Source organism: Glycine soja, chromosome 8 (assembly GCF_004193775.1).
Source record: "Glycine soja cultivar W05 chromosome 8, ASM419377v2, whole genome shotgun sequence".
NCBI lineage: Eukaryota > Viridiplantae > Streptophyta > Magnoliopsida > Fabales > Fabaceae > Glycine > Glycine soja.
In genome coordinates, this window is record NC_041009.1 from 14,965,665 (window position 1) to 14,988,750 (window position 23,086).

The 23,086-nt window shown below is 31.5% G+C and overlaps 2 protein-coding genes across 7 annotated transcripts; one reads left to right on the forward strand and one right to left on the reverse strand.

Annotated features, from left to right (window-relative positions):
• Window positions 1-7,271: 7,271 nt before the first annotated feature.
• Window positions 7,272-18,142, reverse strand: LOC114422246. Of its 6 annotated transcripts, none has more exons than XM_028388504.1 (11): window positions 17,765-18,142; window positions 16,456-16,684; window positions 15,358-15,505; window positions 14,549-14,647; window positions 14,024-14,181; window positions 13,555-13,720; window positions 12,368-12,504; window positions 10,926-11,604; window positions 9,251-9,363; window positions 7,906-8,161; window positions 7,272-7,790 (listed from the first exon to the last, which is right to left on the reverse strand). In XM_028388504.1, the coding sequence occupies exons 1-11, from the start codon at window positions 17,937-17,939 to the stop codon at window positions 7,494-7,496; spliced, it is 2,457 nt and encodes an 818-aa protein (XP_028244305.1). In that variant the 5' UTR covers window positions 17,940-18,142; the 3' UTR covers window positions 7,272-7,493. The 6 variants fall into 6 exon arrangements, 4 of the variants coding, with proteins under 4 accessions (XP_028244305.1, XP_028244304.1, XP_028244306.1 ...); XM_028388503.1 differs by having other exon boundaries at window positions 17,759-18,142; XR_003668650.1 differs by lacking the exon at window positions 7,272-7,790 and adding an exon at window positions 8,759-8,871 and having other exon boundaries at window positions 8,035-8,161; window positions 17,759-18,142.
• A 1,731-nt stretch (window positions 18,143-19,873) lies between these two features.
• LOC114422247 (probable plastid-lipid-associated protein 4, chloroplastic) lies at window positions 19,874-22,716 on the forward strand. The gene is made up of 6 exons (XM_028388507.1): window positions 19,874-20,229; window positions 20,544-20,657; window positions 21,445-21,540; window positions 21,635-21,709; window positions 22,026-22,093; window positions 22,249-22,716. The coding sequence occupies exons 1-6, from the start codon at window positions 19,927-19,929 to the stop codon at window positions 22,319-22,321; spliced, it is 729 nt and encodes a 242-aa protein (XP_028244308.1). The 5' UTR covers window positions 19,874-19,926; the 3' UTR covers window positions 22,322-22,716.
• Window positions 22,717-23,086: the final 370 nt, after the last annotated feature.

Consider the following 23,086-nt stretch of genomic DNA (forward strand, 5'->3'; position numbering starts at 1 on the left):
AAAGGGATTTAAAAAAAATATTAAGTTGAAAAAAGTTAATCCTACCCCTCTAAAATGATTTTGGAGTGTATAAACATGTTATTTTTTGTGTGTGAATATATAAACATGTCATTTATTCAATTAAAATAGAATTTAGATTTTTTTTAATGCGTTGAGTTCAAGTCTTGTTAATAAAAATTGTGATAGGAAGAAAAAAATTCATTAAATTAGTGATTAGTCAAATTTTCAATAAAGATTAATTATTAATAAAATTGATAGAGACTTTTATGTGTATGTGTGAAAAGAAAGATAGATAGAAAAAGAAAATGGTAGATATGAGAAATGATGTAAAAAAATACATAAATAAAGGTAAGATAGAAGAAAGCCAACATGTACAAAAATATAATAACTTTATTAATTAAATACTAGAAGAGTTGGAACGGTTATCTTATCTTACAGATCTTAAAATTATATATTTACTAAAAGTATTAATAAAAATGTAATATAATAAATTTTGGGATTTGCTCAACAGAAATGTTTTGCTCAATATAATAAATAATTAACATAAATGTTTGCGTTTTTATATTTATAAAAAAGTATTAATAAAAATGTAATATAATAAATTTTGGGATTTGCTCAACATAAATGTTTTGCTCAATATAATAAATATTAACATAAAAATAAATTATTTCCAAAGAAATTGATAAATATACAAAATAACTTAGAAATTAGAGAGTCAATTTAAGAAAAATAAAGTCATTATTAATATTTTAACATAAAGAGAATGACAAAGAAAATATTAATGAAATTTCCATTAATAATATGATTGATCATTATCACTTATAAATTTTTATAGAAAAAAATATTAACAAAGACTTTTTTTTTTCTCTTATATATATTAAAAAATATAAGCTAGAACTGTTACTGTATAAACGAGTAATTTCCGACACCTACGACTAATTTACTATCATATTGAATTTTAATAAACTCAAGTTTAATTGTAAAAAAAAAAAACTCTTTTTCTTTCTCTTTCAAATCTCATTTATTTATACTCTTAAATATTTTATTATTAATTTTTACTGCAATTTTTTATTATTAAAATTTTTATTTACCCTAGTTTTAATTTATTTTAATTTTATTTGAATAAATAATGTCCATTTTATTTATTTTATATGTTTTAAATTTATTGAAATTAAAAGATACGTGTACAATATTTTTTTAGAAGTTGTTTAGAATTTAGGGCGAGTTGGTAGAAGAATTTTTTTTATCTCCGGAAATTCATGATTTCTTAATTTTTGTAAATCATGAATCTTATAGGGATGTATATGGGTCAATTTGGGTTGAGTTTGGTTAAACTCGTTATTCAATCCAATCAAATTTAAACGTGTTGATTTGAATTAATTTTTCAAAAAATAAATTAAAATTCAACTTAAACCAATCTACTTGTAAATCATTTGGGTTGAATTAACATGCCAAAATATTTAAATTTGTTTGTTAACACATTTGAAATCCAATATTTTTATAAGCTAAATTTTTTATTAACCTCTGTCCTACTATTTTGGTGTGTTTTCGAGTTCCGACATAGTTGAGGTGTGATTGCGAATTGTGACTCAATAAGGTGTGACGGATAGAAGATGGGAGTTGAAACCCTAATTTCATGAGAGTAACTGAGTAAAATTGTGAGAACTGAGAAAAGAAGAGACGATCTCACTTTTAGTTATTAAGTCTAATAGTAATAGTAATTAATTTTTAAATTTTAAAAATATATTATATATAAATAATAAATAATAATGTAATACAAATTAATGGGTCAATGGATTGGATCAATATATTAAAACCCGTAATCCAATCTAAAACTCAACGAATTTAAATGGATTGATTCGAATTTGACTCAAACACAAAAAATATTCAACTCAAACTGGTTTAGGTCAATTATAGTTCACGAGTGACATGATTACTATATTTATTTGATCGATCATAAATATTCTTTGAAAATGTTAATATGTGCGTGTGCGTGCGTGTGTTTGTTGGAATGAAAGATTTCCACATTTAGTTTATATCAAACATTTTCATAAGCTTCATTACAATTTTGATTAAAAAAAGAGATATTTGATTTTTTATTTTAAAAAATTCACAATTTTATTTTATGTTCAATTTTGCCAATATTTTCTATTATATCTAAACCTAATTCATTTCAGGTACCATCAACAAATAATTTCATTAATTAAAATTAATATAAGAAATAAAAGAAATAAATATAGGAAAATTAAGGATTAGATCAAAATTTCAATTTTTTTTTAAAAATATTAGATGAAATATCTCTACTTTGAAATAATAGTCCAAATTGTGAATTGAACAAAAATATAGAAACAAAAATTATATTTAATTTATTATTTACCATATTAAATGATATAATAAGAGTAATATGATATTTTTATGATAAAAAACTTTTTTTTATCAATTTTTTAACCAAAAACTTCAATTCCAATACTTTCCAATTAAAAAGAAGTTTTGGAGAAATTAACCTTGGTATTGAAATACAATGTTTCCATGAAATTTTTATAATTTAAATAATAGATCAAACACGGAAAAAATTTAGATTCCTAACAAGCTCAACAACAACAAAAAATGATTTCTAATAAATCAAAAACTTTTATTATAGCAAACACCATATTATTAGTTCTTTTTTATTTTAATTTGATATATACCATATTAATTCCTAATTAAGCACTTCCGAATCTTCTCTAAAATAAACCCACTTGTGAATCTATTTCTTTCTTCCTTGTATTGACATCCCTAGTTAATTAACATAATTTGAACAGCTACTCTTCTTTGGCATAATGGACCAACTGATAAACCATTGTTGTGTAATGCCTTGTGGATCACGATACAAGTTGAAAGGACACCTTCTCAATTAACTCCCCAAGAATGTCCTTCGGTTACAAAATAAGAACTTTAGAAATGTTCCACCTACGACAGGAAATGGAAACAATGATAAACTAACCCCATTTTAATTTCCATCATATAAAAGAGGACCAGGTAGCTGTTTTCATCTCAATTTCTATCATCGATTGATTGGGTTCTATATATGATTCAATACACATGCAATACTACCATATGAAAAAAATGAATTAGTATTTATAGGAAGAGGCGTAATTATTGACAAATTTCACATTCATGTCAATTTAGATTTTTTTTTATAAACTTTTCAGTAAGACGATTCTCTCATCAAATGACACACACTTTCATGCAAATTCATGTCACATATTTGTTCCCCAAAATCAAACTCTCGAAATCCACGAGAATAGCTTTGCCCTCTCTACCATACCATGCTCATCATGTGGGTCATTAATAGAAATTTGTAAGCTACATTTATTAACTATAGTCAGTAATTGTTTCATATTGACTAATTAATTACATTGCAGGAGCTAGGTAACTATTTCATTAAAACTTTTTATACATATCTATATCTAATCATTAGAAGCTTTAATGAATTTAATTTGCTTAGGTGGGACAAATTCAGATTTTTGGAACAAGATTCCGAGAAGGAAACGGTCACGGGTGGTGTACAAGCAGATGACACCAATGGATAAATTTCATAAGCAGCTTTTGCGTTTGTATCAATGGGAAAGGCAATCAAATAATGAGTCATCCCTCAAACTAGAAGAAGAGAGTGTATTGGTGGATAACGTGAACAACTTCATACCCACAAATGAGATAGGACTTGGAGTCATTCTTCTTAATAAGACGGATACAAATCCGGGATCAATCATATGTTCCTCAACAGATAACAAAGCGCAACATGAATCATCTACAACTGTGGACTGATTGGCGTGTGCATTGCACAATTAATGTTTGATCCTTTGATTTGTATGAGTCTTGGCTTGCATAAAACTAGCTCAAAGAAACTGTTCTTTCGGTGCATGCTTATGCTATTATAATTATGATTGATTTGTGAGAACAATTGATACAATTGTATGTGGACCAACTCGTATAGTTGTCTTTTGATAATTATATTGCCTTACAACTTATGTTTAAAAAGGTATCAAGTCATTTAATTTATATTTTATATATATATAAATAGATAGATATAAATAAATGGTTTAGGTTGAAAGAAAATTACTTAACGAGTGTAATTGAATTAACAACACATGTTGAATTTGTTGGTAGAAAAATATCTAAATTTAATTCTCATAAAATATATTTTTGAGAGAGACAATCGAAGAACTTTAAGTATGATTAAACTTCAGATAAAAAATTAATTTTATGATCGATTCAAAGAATAAAAATTTATAAAAATACTTGAGATCCTATAGAAAAGTCAAAGATCTTTGGTTGAAAAAATTCATTTAGTTAGCTTACTATCTATGTGTGGACCATAAGTCTCTTAATATGAATGTGAGTCTTCTTTAACTCAATATGCATAACTCACTTATTAAACGGATTGGTGTGTAAGTTAATAGCTAAGCCTACATGTGAACTATTTTAAACCAAGTTAAATATATGATATTATTATAGATATTAAAGGAGGTTTTAAATTAAGTTTCTATCCAAAACTTATAAACCAAAAAATGAATTTCATCTACAAAACAAAATTTTTAAATTTTTACCCCTCAAACCCTAAAGTCACATTTCAAAAAATATTTTTTATATTATTTCTTCTTCAAATTTTTAATTTTTTAACTTGAATTTTTAAAAATTATTTCATATCTCAAATCCATAGTAAACCAAATGTAATTCATGCTTATTTGATTTAGAGTGAACTGTGACATTATTAAAGTAATAAAATGTAATTCATGCTTATTTGATTTAAAGTGAACTGTGACATTATTAAAGTAATAAAATTTAAGAGTCGACATATTCTTAATTAATTACTTATTTCAAAAATAAGTTCATTAATTTTTTTTTGCTAAGCGTGAGAATAACTTGCACAAACAAATAGTATTGCTAAATTTTCTACGAGGCATCATTTCGGAAATAAATTTCATACATGCACATATCCATAAATTTGGAATGAATGTTCAATACAAAGATCAAACAATTTATATTTTAAATGTGTATATTTTAAGTTGAATATTTACTGAGATGATATGTATACGAATCGTCCAATCCTCATCCTCACAAACTCCCATTCCATGCACGTCAAATGTCGACAGACAATGTAATTGGCACTATCAACGGAGGTAGTTAATCCTTACAGTGCACTTCTTAAATTCACTTTCATCATCTTTGCTGTTAATTATTTTCTTCACTTTTTAACCTATTTATCTGTAGTCAACCCGTGTGATGCAAATAAAGCATTTATGTGATCATTATGTCTCCATCGAATCATTTGCTTGACTCTGCATAAGTGATGTTGTTTCTATCTATACACACAATAGCCCAAGTCTAATCAACTATTGATCTTCCTATTTGAATTCATGTATATATAACTATTATAAACTTCCATTTGGAAATTAAATGTGTTTACAACTTTACAGAGTGAGAACTTCAGTGGGGAAGCATTGATTCACGAATCCTGGCGAATTCAACAGTGCACAAAGCTAGCTGCTGTTGGATGGAGTGGAATTGATATGGGCTAGAATAGGCTGCAACTTTGATTGACAAGAATGGCAATGGCAATTACCAAACAGATCAGAAGGTATATTTAAGATAAGAGGGGAAGAGAGTGTAATATAAGCATTTCTCAAGTGAGGAGATTGTAATTTGCTCTATTTTATTTTGTTTCTATAGAAGGCTGGAATTGTGTGGTACCATCTAGCTAGGTTGAACAGGATGACATCATTTATCTGCACACTGACAAAATGATCCCAACATAATGTAGAACAACAGATTATTTATAATTTACTTTTGCATATTGGATTGCAATATTCAAACATCAGACAACTCCAGCCACTTTAAAAAAGAAAAATAATCTGTTGTCATGATTAGGGAAAAAGTGAATCCATGATTTCGTTTTTCTATTAATTAATTACTAGTATAGTTTTATGAAATTAGCAGAAAAAATTATCTCTGTGTGTGTGGCGAATACAATACAGTACAAAGAACCAATGCAGTTAAGCGTTGCTGCTATTCTTCTCATCATAGTCAAGAAATTCCCCCATGTAGTTTCCAATATTCTGAGCAACAACTTGGGATCGACATGAAGCCAACTGGTAAATCATGTATTTGGGCCAAGAACGGAACTTTAAACAAAGGCACTTGATTAGGGCTCTCACCTTCTTCCCATTATGGGGAAATACTTTTTGAAAGAGATATTACATTTATCTATGAAAAATCGAGTCACCCCTAAGGATTAAGAGATGCTTATCGAAACTCCACGGTCCACCCCTTCAACACCCTTTGGATGTCCACATGATGGTTAAACTGGAATATGAAAAGGACAACTTAAATCTCAGTTATAGTAACTCTTTCAGAGGACACCAGATACTCTTCATCATTTCTTTATGAGTGCGAACAATTCTTTTTGTTGCAAAACGACCAACCAAACATATGGAGAGATCAACAGTTGTCTCCTCATTTGGTTCAAAATGAATTTCAAGATCATTCTCATCATCATGATCAGATAGGGTAAGGCCATCAACATTCGGGATCTCCACGAAGGTTGATGAGAAGGAAGATCAGAAAAGGTATTTAGTCCTTGTACTATTTTTATATTTTGATTCTTATATTATTTCTAGAAATTAGACGTCTTAGTCCATACACAGCCAGGGAAAAACCTTGCATGCAACAGGGCCTTATATATGAAGAAGCACCATGAGAATGAGACTTGCATGTGACAGTTTGGTGGTGGCTTGCGGTTTTGCTTGTTGAAATAGTGGAGGCTGAGTGAGGGTTCTTGGTGAGGGCGTTGCGGTTTTGTTTAAGACCTAGTAGTGGCCATGGACTTGGAGAGAAAAAGGGAATTAAAATGCTGGAGACATAAGGTGAGGGCGTGAGAGTGTGTTTGTCCTCTTAATTAGTCCTCTTCTTAACTATAACATAATTCTTGTTAATAATCTTTTTGAATGCATGAATCAAACAGTATGCTCCTATCATGGCAAGACGGTTGCATGCAATGAATCCCAAACTTATAAAGCCATTCATGATCCCATTGGTATACATGTTCACTTTCACTTCATGGATCACGTTCTAGCAATTATGTATGTTGAAGGTCTTCTTAATGTTACACTTGACTGGTTCCTATTTTTTGTAATTTTCTTTTTTTGGCTTCTGTTGCTTCATTGACTTCTATTGAGTGAAACATCAATTTATTCGAGGATGCCTAAAAAGCCTCTATAAAACCAGCCATGTAAATTAGAAATTCTCTGTTGTAACTAATCGTATATTTTTTTCAATGAGAACCAACATTGAGGACGGTTTCAAAATTAGAGAGAGAAGTTAAAACTGAAAACTACCCAGCTCAAGTATTCCGTATAACAAATCCAAAGCTTCCTATTTTTCTTTACAAAAAATTGAAACAAAATTTACATATTTACAATATCTGTAAGTAACACTGAAAATGGTATCACTAACTATCTGGACTTTCCACTGCTCTGATTTCCTTGTGATTTTGATTGATCCTCCATTTCCTTTAAGTAAATTTCTGATCTGGATTCTTCATTTTCAAATGGTAAAATTGACACGGGGACAGCAGGAACCGTATGCCACCTCTCTCTGAGAAAATTTCTGAACTTCTTCACCATTTCTCTCCGAAACTCAAGCTCCCTTGTGAACATATCAAAGAGAAGAAAGGAAAAAATGTACTTGAACGGGACAATGAGGAGAATGGTTGCAGAAGATATCAGCACCAGTGCAACCTCAGTAGTTATCTGATAAAGGTAATCATATTAAACATCCTCTAAGACAGGAATAAAGATCAAAATAATATAAACAACCCTCCCAAAGTGTCAGATCATATTAAAGAACATGGTTGAATGCTCATACCTGTGGATGGCCAGAAAGTAAAATAGAACGTATTTTGAGGAGGGAGACATTCACTTGCTGCATAAAATTCTCGACATCACGCATGGCATCTTTTACAGCAATAATCTTTTGTATCGTATTAGATGGTGGCTGGTCACGTATTGTGACTTCACCAAAAGATCGACCAAGGCGGCCTTGCTCTTTAAGGGCCCTGATTGTCAGCATGCCAACTGCCAAAATCATCAACATCACGGGAAACATATATGACAGCAGGTTTCTGGAAAGGCAAATTAAAACATCAGCTCAAAAAATAATAACAGCATGAAGGAAAAGGTGCACAGAAACAATTAGCAAGATCATCAATTAGTTTGCAATACACATATGCTATAAATATGTTGTCCAAAGCATTGTCCTCTAAGGAAGCCATATATCACCAACCAAAAGATTTTAAACCCCAAGAATGTAAACAATGAAACTGTTTCTGTGAGTAGAATGTCATAAATTTTTCCATGATAATCAGGCATTTTTCCTCCATATCACCACTGGAAATATGGTATATCCCCATAAAATTATCCATCCTTACTACTCACAAAGACTTCAAAACGAATTATCAAAACTACCTAAGTATCTATGAATACTCATACTCATTGATCCCCACCAACAACAATAAAAGCTTTCCGCTGTTTTAAAAAAAAAACAATAAAAGCTTTCCACTAAGTGAGGTCATCTACATGAATTACATGATGCCACTGAGCTCAGTTAAAAACAATATTCTTAGAGATGTTATTCGCCATGAGATTCATTGTTCACCAAAGTTGCTAAGAATATAAGTTTCAGAGCTTGGAAAGTACACCACATTTTATATGGTCCTCACATTTTCTGAAGGTCTAAACTGTTGTTATTACAGTCAGGTGCATGAAGAAATGGAGTCTTAAGCGTTTTCACATCTACAGAACCCAGCCATTTTGTCGTTTAACCACCTTTCCTCTACAATATGAAATATACTTTCAATCAACAATTTATTGCTACATCAGGATATGATAAATGGATGAAGTAGTTAAGCTCAAACCCAGGTCCAAATTTAGGAATTAACGATTCGAAATTGTTGGAAAATAAATAAATTAATAAATCTTCAATGAGAAAAAGTGTTACCAAATAAATTAACACAAAAGAAAAAACAAACCAATGAAACCATTCTATCCATGGCAAACCTCTACTAATCAATAGCCATAAATAAATTTTAAACAATCATCTTTCAGAAGGAAAAATAGAAAGCTAGCTACTGCCATATGATCATTGGGCTGACTTGTGACTGGGAAGACAACAATCATCAATAGCATAATAAAAAAATGAGGTGAGAATCTACCTATAAATAATTGTAAAGGTAAGTCCAAGAAATGCAACAGTCAAGTGTGGCTCCTCCCAGTGCCTAAGCTTTTCAAAGTTTTTGACAATCAAGGTGAAAGGAAACACTAGCTCCTGCATAGGAACAAGATCACTGTCTAAGAACTTATGATTTTTGGAACCCATTCAAAGAAAACAAGAAGAAGATTAAAAGAAGCAACCAAATATGATGGCCTAAGGCAACATTGCTAATAAAGATTCATGCCATGAACTGAACACTAGATCTACACTTCTACAGTAAACTAAAAGGTCATTTGGAATATAAGAATGAGTTAATACAGTTAACATCAGCAATGCAATATATTAAGTTCAATTCAATGCTTGTAAAAGGAAAAAAAAAAAAGGAAATATATAACTTTTAGCATCACCATTACCTTATAAACATCTTATTATTGATTTTAGTATTTTAGAAAGTATAATGAAGTTTCCTCAATTATCAGCTTTAAAATTTCCTCTAATCTTTATTTCATCTTCTAAGGTCACAAAGTTGAAAGAAAAGTAGATATTTAAAACTAGTTATTAATCATGTCAAGCATCAATGAGAGAAAAAAATTCCAAAAAACCCATTTACATTAAAATGGACTCAAATGTAACACGCATTCATCTTTCAAGAACAGAGAATGTATATTTTAAGATAAGAGGGGATCAGAGTGTAATTTTCTCCTTTTTATTTTATTTTTCTTTTGTTTTCTTAGAAGGCTAGAATTGTGTGTGGTACCATGTAGGTTGAACAGGATGACATCATCAATCTGCACGCTGACAAAAATGATCCCAACATAATGTAGAACAACATATTATTTATAATTATATGAGATATAGCACAACTTTCGAAAATTACAATTTATTTTTGCATACTGGATTGCAATTTTCAAACATCAGACAACTCCAGCCACTTTAAAAAAGAAAAAATTTCGTTGTCATGATTCAGGAAAAAGTGAACCCATAGTTTTTCTATTACTTGTATAGTTTATGAAATTAGCAGACAAACTATATATTTTTAGAAATTGATTTGATCAAAGTCTTCTCATAAATTAAAGATCACTGCTAGTAAGAACTTTTCAACACTGATTTTTTACTGCCAAAAATATAGAGGAATGAAATGAAATAACAAATTATTGCCCAGTGCTTATACAAATTACAGCTATTTCTAAATCCTAATACTAACATCTTAGAATGTGTGTTTGGACCTAACTCAACCCCAAAAGCTAGCTCATAGAATAAGGGTTGCCCTCCACTTATATACTCTACCTTGGCCCTATCTCTAGCTAATGTGGGACTTGGATTTTTTCCAATACACCCCCTCACGCCCAGGCACTTTTGGGCTTGGTGCACGGATAACATGGTGGGCAGTCCTTTGAATGGATCTAGGATAGATTCTGATACCATCTTAGAATACGAGTATGGACCTAACTCAATCCTAAAAGCTAGCTCATAGGGAGAGGGTTGTCTTTCACTTATATATCTCTAGTCAATGTGAGACTTGGATTTTTTCCAATAATATAGATTGAGCATAGATTACTAATTTCAGTAATTTGAATTTTGAACTTTGAATGCTGCCAACTTGCCACAATCATAATCTAGTAGTTACTAGTTACTTAAAATTATCAAAGAAGACAAGAGCAAGTTAAGCATCCAACCTTGAAAAGATCAATGTTGCTGGGTATGCCTTGTAGAGTTGCAGCATCAATGGTGGCTTGAGTCTTCTCCACAATGTGGTACTTATGTTTGCTTGTTTTTGCTGCTCTTTCTATGAGTGATAAATCAGCCACAACAAGATTCTTACTTAATATTAAACCTTTTACTGAAATGTTCTTCCAAAAACTAGTGGAAATACTAGACCCCCAAGATGGAGATTTCATCCACTTCTGCAAGTAGACACTTCCATCTATATCAAATACATGGTTGCGGCTATCAGCTATTTCATCAGAAGGTCGAGTTTCTGGCTGATTCCGGGTATTTACAAATCCTGTAACTAGTGGACCTCCCCAATAATTAACAGCTAAAGTTTGGAGGACAATGTCACCATGTGGTGCATTCTGTAAATATGAGAACTGAACAAGCTTGGTGGGATCATCAAGCAACTTCCGCAAATATTGAAGGACTTGGAGTCTAGCAATACCATTTATTGCAGTGGTTGTTGCTCTATCCTTTCCTTTGCGAGCTCCATATACATTAAACAATGACTCATCAGAATCATCAGGTCCATACTCGCGTATGAACCTATGTAAAGCGATGACTTCATTTATAAATGCATGCCAAACATCCCTCCTCATCTCGCCTCCTAAGTCGATGAATTCCAGCACCCACCGATTCAACCTAAGTATGAATATTAATAGAAACAGAAACATAAATTATTTTTAAATGATAATGTTAAATGCAGCAAAGCACTTTACAAATGAGCTATTTTATCCACACATCAAAATCTCCCACATCTCCTAATACACCCTTCTCTTATGGGGAAAAGGAGATAAGGGGAAAGCGAGTCTGATATTCTCCATAACTTTTTATCACCTGAATATCTAGAATATTTAATTGGAATTGATCTTTTTTACCTGGAGAGATTTTGGTAATAAAGATGAGTTCCATGAGCTGAAGAAGGGAGCTCAATTTCAAGGGATCAACAAGGTTTTAATGATTGTGCAAGTAGAAACTAGGACTTTCTAAATCTAGTAGAATTTTAGTTGGTTAATTCTCCTTCCATGAGTCAATACAAGGATGCACAAGGTTTAAAATGGGCATGCAAGTCAACTAGTATTTTATATAGAAGAGAATTAATAAAATGAAAATATACATTATCAGTTAGTTAGAATTTATGAAGAATTCCATGTATTGGAACTAAGGATCTCAGAATAAATAGTTTAATAATGAATTAATTATAAAGCATAATCTTACTCTAATTGATCTACATTAATATGGTAAGAAGATACTTGATAAGCAGTAGTTTATTAATTATAAACCCTAATCATTTTGCAATAAGAACATCAGAAAACATGCTAGATCATCAAATTTTCTTACATTATAAACCACAAATCCAAGACTCGATATAACTAATAAAAAATGCTTGAAGAAGCTTACTCACTCTGAGCCGGAAGAAACAGAAACAGCAGAGTCAAAAAGTGCAGACCCTAAAGGCCCAACCTTTGCCTTCTCTACCTGTAATCCATCATGCGTAAGATCCAATCTCATGGCTCTCTTCTCTGCCAGTATGCCAACTGCCTGGAACAAAGATTTGAAAAGGACATTGAAACAAGATGGTGACTACTTTTCTTTTTATAGAAAATCTTTTAATTTATAATCTATCACCAGTTCACTTTTACACACATTAGCTAGCAAGCAAGCAACAGCAGTCAGTGCCATGCATAATCAATCCTATTTACAGTGAGTATTCTCTAATAGATAACTATCTTAATAAGCTCTCAAAGATTAATTACTAACAAGTAACAATCTCCTCAAACTTAAAATGATAAAATCCCTTGCCCACATTGTTTTCTTGGGGTTTGTATGAGACTATGAGCAGCCTTTAGGTAATTTAATTCTGTTATGAAACAAATATAATCATTCTAGGTTAAGATGGTGCCAACCTCTGACTGCTGTAACATGAAGTCATATATTTATGCCAAGTCTCGGCCTGCAGAGCCTCATTTCGATGAGTCTTGGCTGTAACTGGAAGCCAGCCCTTGAGCCCTATAGAAACTGATCAAATTGGTGGCCTTGATTCCTAAACCAGTCTGAAACTGGCAGGATCATGGAGTTTTTTAAAGCCATAATCTTAAAACATTCAATTTTTCATATGCACAACTAGAAACACATTATACATGAATTTGATTATTTTAACTCTGCATTAGGAGAACTTGGGGGCTAAGACGTGGTAAGTCAAGGAGATCTCATAACAAGAGATTATGTGGCAAGACAGAGATTGGAAATTATGGGCTTAAAGCTGCAACAAGTCAAATGTATTTTTTGGTTGTTATAGGCTTAAGCATTCAGTTCTGTTCCAGGAATATTAGAAAACAAATTAATCTTATGTATCATAACACCAACAAACAACAAAACAAGCAGATATACTAATTTTTTTAATCAAATCACCTCAATCATAAAATATGCTTACACATATTAAAGGCACTATAAGCAATATCTAAAATTATAAAGAACAGTAATTGTGCTTTGTACAGAGAAATCCACATGTCTTTTTGTATTGCTATAGGGAAAATCCTAAAGCTTATGATATAGTATGTTATATAACCATCACATAGAATCATAAAATACCTCAAAATAGATTGCTTTATCAGTAAGAGTAAGCTTGCCAGGCCAGGCCATATTATTCTCCCATTTCAGAACAGGCCGCTTACTGTTGGAACCAATGCATAAAATTCTCTCCTCAGAAAGTTGAGGAAACTCTGGAATCTGATATGATATCAGTTTTTGACGCACTCTGCAGTAATATTAGTACAAGTTCAGCAAAAAAGTTATGTCATACCAGAGAATATTTTTTTATGGAATTATGACAATTCCCCCTTATCATGCCAAAAGAAATTCCATTCTTTCTGTCTATTCTTTCATGTACTAATAATTATCAAGAAAAATTGAGAATACCTAGTGCACTAGAAGCATTTGAGATTGGCAAATCATTACAGGCCATTTATATTTCAACTACTTTGGCTCAGAAACACATGTTGCTAGGATGTCTTCTCCTAAGATCATCACATCATTGACAAATAGATGAATAAAAACTCACTTGACAAATTCATTAATGTAATTCAGCCACGAGCTCACAGAAATGCCCTCTTGATCACCAGCAAGTGCCTTAAAAAGATTGTGCACTGTGGGACGGTCAACAACACCAGAGATTGCAGGAGCAAGACGAACAAAAGCCTCCTCAGTGACAAGTTTATTCTGGAAAGTCCACAAAAGTTACATATATTAAGTGATCTATCAATATCATAAAGAAAAAAGAAACAAATGAAATGATTATGATGAAAAAATAACTGGAAATCCTTGTACCAAAATATCTCCCACCTTCAATGTTCAATCATGATATCATTGACTGAATTCAGAAGATTGAGATGAAATAACTATTCCTAGATAATCATTAAGAAGAGGGAGGACCCTATTTTTGGGTTGCAACAGAGAGGATAATTTAAATTTATAAGTGAACTATCCAGTTAGTCATGTCTACTACATCTAAAAGTTCAAACATTGAGTTACAGTTCAATGGACAAACTAGAGGGAGAATTCAAAGGAAAAATGTAAAGAAGTGAACCTGTAAAGAAGCCTTCTCTGAATTGCTGGAAAGGTCATTAGTGTAAGGATTTTCCCAGGCAAGCATGGTTATGAATATCAGCCTCTGGAATGCAGGGTCCTATAGACATGTCCAAAAGCAATGAGCATTGCATTTATTTTTTGAAAATAAAATAATAAAGTTTATTCAGTATTACAGTATTTGATAATTAAATGGACAAGTGGAACAAAGAACTCCAGCGAGTTAGGATTCATCTGTCACTGCTGCTTTTTTGGCAATTCAAATTTCCCAAAAACCACATATTGTTTTTCACAATAGTTTTTCAAAAAATTATTTCATAGTATATGCGTGCTTTCTTCTTTTGAAGGAGGTTGCACAATTCGTTACCACAAGATAGTTGGGATAAAGTGCTGAATGACATTTGTGAAACTGAAGACCACTGACTCCAAAACACCACCATATTAAATTGTTGGAAGGAGATAAAATAAAAATTAATCAAATCTTCATCAAAAAGATTGCAAAATATGTAAAGAAGAGCTCACCAAAAAAGAGCAGGGCTTAGGTATGGAAAACTATTGGAAAGAGTGAGGGTTCACAAGGAGAAGTGGTGTTGGTCAGATGAAAAATAAAATGCATCAGTAGGAAATAAGAAATAGTATTTTTTTTTCTTTAGAAAATTGTGTTCAGTAAATCAACCTTTCAAATAAAAAACAAAAAAAGTATCACATGCATGTTTGATGAGACCATGATGAACTTAGATAAAACAGAACAGAAAATGAACATCAGACATGGTTTCTAACAAATCATCCAAAGAACAGAGTCTTCAATACCTGGAGGGAAGGATGAATATCAGAACCATCCCTTGACAAAAATCTAAAGCAGCAATATTCAACCAAATTACGGGCATCATTATATACAGATTCAGGCACAAGTGCTTCAAAAATTTTCTGCATTTTCTTCCCGGTCAATCCATTCATCCTGCATATCTTATTTTCAAAAGGTCAAATAATAATTTCTTTATCAGTTTGATAGGCATGAAGCAAGCAAGCAAAACAAAAAAAAGACAGGACCCTAGTTAACGGTGCTTCCCAGGATTCAATTTTCAATTGACATTAAACTAACAAAGCAACACATGCCAAATAATTGATAGCTCACATGGAAAATTCCCTGGCCTCCCCCCTCCTTCTCAGGCTCGTGGGCATTGGGACCTTGTTGGACTCAAGAAATAAGCATACTCAATTCTGAATAAAGATATAAATAATTTAGCTTTTAAGCCAGATTTGAGTACAAACACAGGGTTCCCCCTAAGAAAGAGTTTCCTCCTTCTAAACACAAGGAATAACAGTCTAACATCTTATTTCCCTTTTACTCTGCAACACTACTTAATAAATCAGATTTTTCCCTATCAGCCTCCTAAGTAAACCAAAAAATACAAAATAAAGGTAATGAGTCTTAATAGGAAAGCTGCTTACCCACACATTTAGCATGATAAATTGAAAATTATATTCTTGTGTATCTCAGTCATAACTCAACTCATAGCTAGCAAGAACCACCCTATATTTTTGGATTGCAGAAAACAGTTTAAGAAAAGAAACTAAAGAAATAATCAGAACCATTTAGTATATTAGTATTAGTATATAATAAACATTTTAAGGCAAAAGAACGAAAGGAAGAGTAGAAAATAAACATTATTTAGTGTCTTCTCTTATTAGTTATTACACAGTCTTTTTCAGTAATTTTGGGATGACAAATAAATAATTTTACTGTGCATTTCAAGTGCAAAAGTAAAAACATATATCATATAGCACTTCAGTTATATACTTTAGTCTTGAATCTGTTAATATATAATTCCATTCGATGAATGCACTGGCCCAAGGACCAATATAAAAAAATTTACATCCAAAACAGAATGATTAACGGGTATGCACCTGCTGAATTGTTCAATACAAATCACAACAGCTAGAGAAAGAACCCCACAAGGTGTTCTACGGTCCATTGTCTGCTCTATCATGAATATGTCTTCCATAACTTGAAATCCACAATCATTTTCAGTATCAGGCTTCCTACTTTGACCAGGTTTTGCAAGTGGAAAAGTAACTTCATTCCAAAAATTTTGGGTCCTCGACATCAATACATTCAATCTTTCTTGAATAGAACCTTTGAAAAAGAAATGGAAAATTTAATTTATTAAAATAAACAGCCAGAATGAGAGAGATAAAGGAAAAAAAAAAACACTATAATTTGGAAAAATGTTATATTCTATGAAGCACGAACTCTCACACGGACACTTTGACACAACTAATGTCTAAAATATAGGATACGGAGACACCGCATACACATACAAACAGAGATATTCTAATTAAATGAAATGTGAGTAACATAAAACAGAATTTCTAAATGATGATATATTCATCTTTTTAAACCAATATTCTATGTTTTTCAAGTGTATTAGTTGTGTAAAGGTGATAGCTTAATTGCTCAACCCAACAAAAAGTAACTTTTGAATTAGGCACCTAATAAGAAGGGTCAGAAAGTGTGAAACAAGGTGTTGGTGTTGAAAATGTGTCCGACCGACATGATAACACTTCGAACAAGAAAGGTGCCCATGCTTTATAGGTTATATTCTTTTAACCTCAGAGACAATCAACAAGTCGTTGGTCCGAGTCGTACTGAATTGGATCCCCTTAAACAAGATATCAGATTCAAGTCTTGTAGATGGAAAAAATATGGTTGAGAGGGGAAAACTCCAATAAAGGTGGATAGGCAGGTTCTATGACGGAGATTAGTCCTCAGCAAAGCCAATGATACTTTGTACAATAACATGATTAAAAAAAACCTCAAAAACAAGATTGTGACTAAAACAAGAAGGCAGAAGCTTAAAAAGTGTGAACATAAGAAGTTACATGATACTTCGTACAATAACATGATTAAAAAAAACCTCAAAAACAAGATTGTGACTAAAACAAGAAGGCAGAAGCTTAAAAAGTGTGAACATAAGAAGTTACATGATACTTCGTACAATAACATGATTAAAAAAAACCTCAAAAACAAGATTGTGACTAAAACAAGAAGGCAGAAGCTTAAAAAGTGTGAGCATAAGAAGTAACTAAACTAACGTTGGTTGGATGGTTAAAAAAGAGGAAAAGGTCTCGAGTTGTACTAACAAAAAACTAATCAACTAACAATTAATATTTACCAATAAAAAAACAAAAAAGTAACAAGAGAACGTACTAGTACTTATGTCATTTAGCTTCCATTTATGCCCTAAAGACTGCGCCACGAACTTAAATGGGAACTTTTGCTCCGAGGATATTCTTCTGGAATACTTGCTGTACACACAAAAATCTCTGTGGGGAGAAATCATATACCCGGGCGATGTCCCCAACTGGGTCATCGGAAACTTTGACCCCATAATTTTTTTTTCGGTATTCAAGATTCAAACTTGAGAAGAAGCATCAAGGAAATGATTACAACAGAAAAAGAGGATGAGACTTGAGAGAGAAAATGATTTGAAGAGATCATCAATTCATACTTTTGCACCTTCTGCCTACTCTTGCTCTGTTTTTCTTTTTTGTGAGAGTCACCGACCGAAGAACCATTTGTGGTCTTATTCCGTTAAAAAAAAACATTATATTACTCGTGTTATTGAATATATATATATATATATATATATATATATATTCTGAATTTTCTTATTTCTGTGCAACATTTTTTTTTATGAAATCACATGTTACGTCGAACCACAGAGTATAATATAAGACAGAAGAAATAGTTATATGCATCATTACATGTCATATAATTTTTTCTGACATTAAAATTATGGAACTCGTTTTTTTTTTCTCAGTCCCTGGGTAGACTGTACGAGGAGACTAATAAACAAATTTCAATTTATATATATATATATATATATATATATATATATATATATATATTATTAATTAAAATTTATTTAAAAAATATAAAATTAGGAGAAAGATTCATTAAATAAAATAAAAATTAAAGTCTTTAAAAATTTAAATTTTTTGTAAATAATAAATAGAACAAATTACAGAAATTGTCTATCAGATTTGTTCTATTTACACATATCTGGTCTTCTTTTAAAATTATTACATTAACATTCATATTGTAACTATTGTAATAATGTTTAAGTTGTCATTTAAAAATTAAAAAATATTTATATTATTTTTTAATTTATTTTTAGGAAAATTTGAAATTGTCCTTGATTTTTAAGTGAATCAAACAAAGAGAAAGTAATGAAATTGTATTAGGTATTTTTTCTTCTTTCTCCTCTTCTCTTAACCAAAGGGGAGTTACATTCTTGATCTTGTTTTCTCCTCCATAGTGGTGCTAGGCAAGTTTCTCCTCCATGGTCATGGTAGAAGGCATGCTCTCCTCCGTAGTGGTGATAGGTAAGTCTTTGATGTTTTAAAAATGTTACACATATACACCCTGAAGTTGTAGAAATGTTACACATGCACCCCTTTTACAAATAGTATATATGTTTCCCTCTATTTTACAAAAATTATATTTGATACCCCTTTTCCCTATTTGGCTAGAATATAAAAAAAAAAAATCATAGAACAATTGAATATTATCAAAAACAAAAAATAAATTAACCTCATGAATATTAATCTATGAAAACAAATTAGCACCAGCTTCATCATGCTCAACAACAACAATAGCCCTATAGATTTAATAATGACATGTAAAAGATAAGAGTTTTAAACGAAGATAAAAGAAAAAATAATTTTAGAATTAAAATTTTAATAAACATCACATGCTTACCAAATCATCTAAAAAAATAAACGAAATAAAATTTTAATAAACATCACATGCTTACCAAATCATCTAAAAAAATAAACGAAATTAACATTATTAAGAAGGAAGAATATAAAAATATAATGAAATCATAAAAGATAGAGCATTTTGAAAAAAAGAAGAAAAAACATAGTGTACATCTTAGAGGAGGTTATTGCAATTTATTCTAATAAATATATATTTAAAAAAATGTGTTAAAGTTGTTAAATTCTCTTTTGGTGGAGGATATCTTTTCTTTTACTTTTTTTCTTCTCACTCTTATACTAGAGGAGCGTTGAGAAGCTTTATTATACTAAGGAAAAAGTTACCAATAAGTAAGTAATTCGACCGATAGTTGACTAGATTTTTTTAAGGTATCAGATCTAAATTTTATGAATAAAAAATATAATTAAAGAAAGTTTTTTATTAAAAATAATCAATTAAATTTTTTGATAGAGATTGTGATATGCTTATTAAAAAAAATACTAAGGAGAAGTTTAATTATTTTTATAATAATTGGAAAGGCAATATGATACGAGTTGTTATGACTTATGAGTCTGTTGTGTCGTGTCTAATAAAGAAGGGCACAACCAACATAAGGCATGGCCTTATCCTCTCCCTCCCTCTTTTCAGCTGTAAACGCCACATATTCAGTACCCCATTTCCATGCACTGCCACTTTCACTTTCTTCTTCTTACTTTCCAATTAATGTTAGACCCTCCACCCATCATGTCCTTGTCTCTGATCATAATCACAAATGGAGAACAAAAGTTTCATTTTTCACTTCCTTCTTGAAGCAGAAAGGTAAAGATGCCAAGATCATCAAGGAAGAACTCCTTGAGGCCATTGCACCACTTGATCGAGGGGCTGATGCCACTCCCCAAGACCAGCAAACAGTTGATCAGGTCAGCTCAATTCCATGCTTTGTTCATTAATTTCCTCAATCATACCGTAATTTTGCATGTCTACAATGAAAGCTAATTAATTATTGTTACTTACTTATGAGATATAAGGTGGATTTTGATGGTTAAGGGAGAAGGAAAGAGAGGAAAGATCTTTAAAAAAAAGTAATATTGCGTGCTTTCTATCCATTCTCTAAGATGTACTGAATATATGTTGTCTTGCATTCTAATTTTTATCATTAATTTTCTTCCAACAAAAATTTCTCAACTTCACTTACATTTTTATCCTTGATTCGTGGAATTAATTTCTAAAATAGATTGCGCGCGAACTTGAGGCAGTTACTCCAATAAAGGAGCCCCTCAAATCTAACCTACTCGATGGAAAATGGGAGCTTATATACACTACCTCGCAGTCAATCTTACAAACCAAGGTAAACAATTATTCTGGTGATAAATCAACTAAGATATGTTAGATATTATGATGCATCTAAATATCTAATGTTTGCAAGCATATTGCAGGTTCTTTCCTTCTATTCTGTGTTTACATTTTTTTTCTAGCAAAAATTCATTTTCACCGAATGCACATTGAATTCCATTAATAGAACATTCGCCATTATATACATGGTTAAGCTCAAGGTAGAATGGGAAATATAAGGTTGTTCCAGTGGTCGGAGAAGGAAGAAGGGAGGGACAAGAGGTTGCGGGTTCGAATCCCCCACTGAAATTTCTAACAAAAAATTAACAGACTAATATTTGCCAATAAAAAAAAAAACTCAAGGTAGAATTTTCAAGAAGTTGCCATTATAGCCCCACACCTCCACTAACAATGCTACCCAAATCTCTCACTTTGTCTAGAGTTTAGATCATAGAATTGTCATGTATGTGCAAATCTTTGCAGAAAAGGGAAATATAAAACCAATATCTATTACATGTATTCAGTCATTTACTAGCAATCTAGCATTAGTATCAAAACTAGCTTCGCTATGTGTTATTGTCTTTGCACTTATAATGAAGTCCTCAGTACTATATCTTGTGCGATACATGACCCATATTTTAACAAGCTTTCACTAAATTCCAAAATATCTATTTTGCTTCTGTTGTTCCCTTTTCATTTTGCAAGATAAGATGATTCTCTAATAGATTAAAAAAAAACAATTTTTCTCCACCTTGCCATGTCCCATTTTTTGCCTGCTAACTTTTTCAATAATGCAACTACAGAGACCAAAGTTGTTGAGATCAGTTGCAAATTATCAAGCAATCAATGTCGATACTCTAAGGGCCCAAAATATGGAATCTTGGCCATTCTTCAACCAGGTAATACTAGTGAAATTGAGACAAGTTTTCACCATTTATTCATTCTCACTCAAACATTTGCTTATGTATGTAATCAAAAATCAATATTGTGTAGGTGACAGCAGATTTAACACCTTTAAATCCAAGGAAAGTAGCTGTAAAATTTGATACTTTCAAAATTGGAGGCATTGTAAGTATTCGGAGTCTCAGTAGTTATCATTGAAATTCTATTTTGTAATGTGCTAGCTGACATTGGCTTAAGAACCTTTAGGAGTGAAAAAAAGCATTTGCAAATTCTGTAGAGATTTCTTTGCAAATTCTGTAGAGATTTCTTTGCAAATTCTAATGATCTAAGAACCATACACATTACATTAGTCATAGTCACTATCCTATACCTGCAATTTGGAACTGCTTAAGAACTAGTGAGTAATGTGTATGTGTGTCTATGCACTGGTTGAATAATAGCTTGTGAGCATGATCTATTCCATCATAATGTACACATGCAGATACCTATTAAAGCACCTGGAAGAGCTCGTGGGGAACTGGAAATAACATATTTGGACGAAGAACTGCGGTGAGTTACCAGCCAGATTACTTGAAGAGAATATCTTAGTTAGATTTATGTTTATTCTTTTTAGAGAAAGATGTTTATGAAACCATTGGACCTTTTATCTGGTATAGATATCAAATACTCGTTGTCATACTTTGTGGTAACAATTAATGTAACAGGTTATCAAGAGGTGATAAAGGAAACTTGTTCATCTTGAAAATGGTGGATCCGTCTTACAGGGTTCCTATATGATGGCATTGTCAGCATTGCAATGCAGTACTTGTGTTCTTCCTCTCTAGGGATTCAAACTACCATCATAGCTCACTGAAAATACACGTTGGAGCTTATACTAGCACTGCACTATTATTCAAGTTGACTTGAAGCATTTTGGGACCGTTCTTCCAGACTTCCAGTACAAAAGATAAACTGAAATAGTATAATCTTAATCTCTGTAATGAGTTCTACTCTTTATCTCCTCAAGGTCGGTGAATAAAATAAAAAAAAATAATCATTAATATTAATGAGGGCGAGTCCTGGTGCAGCGGTAAAGTTGTGCCTTGGTGACTTGTGACAATTATGTGAGCTTATCAATTTTTTCCCTACTTATTTTTCCGTCTAAACAAATAAGAGAAAATATCTCTTCATTTCCCAGTTTGCACACCCCTAGATGCTTGATATTTGAGCTTGAGTATTGCACTAAATTAATCACATAATTTATGTCACTTGCTAGCCTTGCCATTACTTTTTTGTGTGAAAAGGATTTAGAAGAGAGATTATTTTGAAGTGCACCCGAGAGAGGTCACCTTCCAATTCAAATTCAAATTTTAAAATTTTTCAAGAGACCACAATTGATTTTTTTACTATCATATATATATATATATATATATATATATATATATTAAAATCATTTACATATTCAAAACTTTGAATAGAATGGTAATCATGCAGAAATATAATTTTCTTCAATTTTTACCTCCAAAACAGTTCACCTTTGGTTAGCATATTAGATAATAGAAA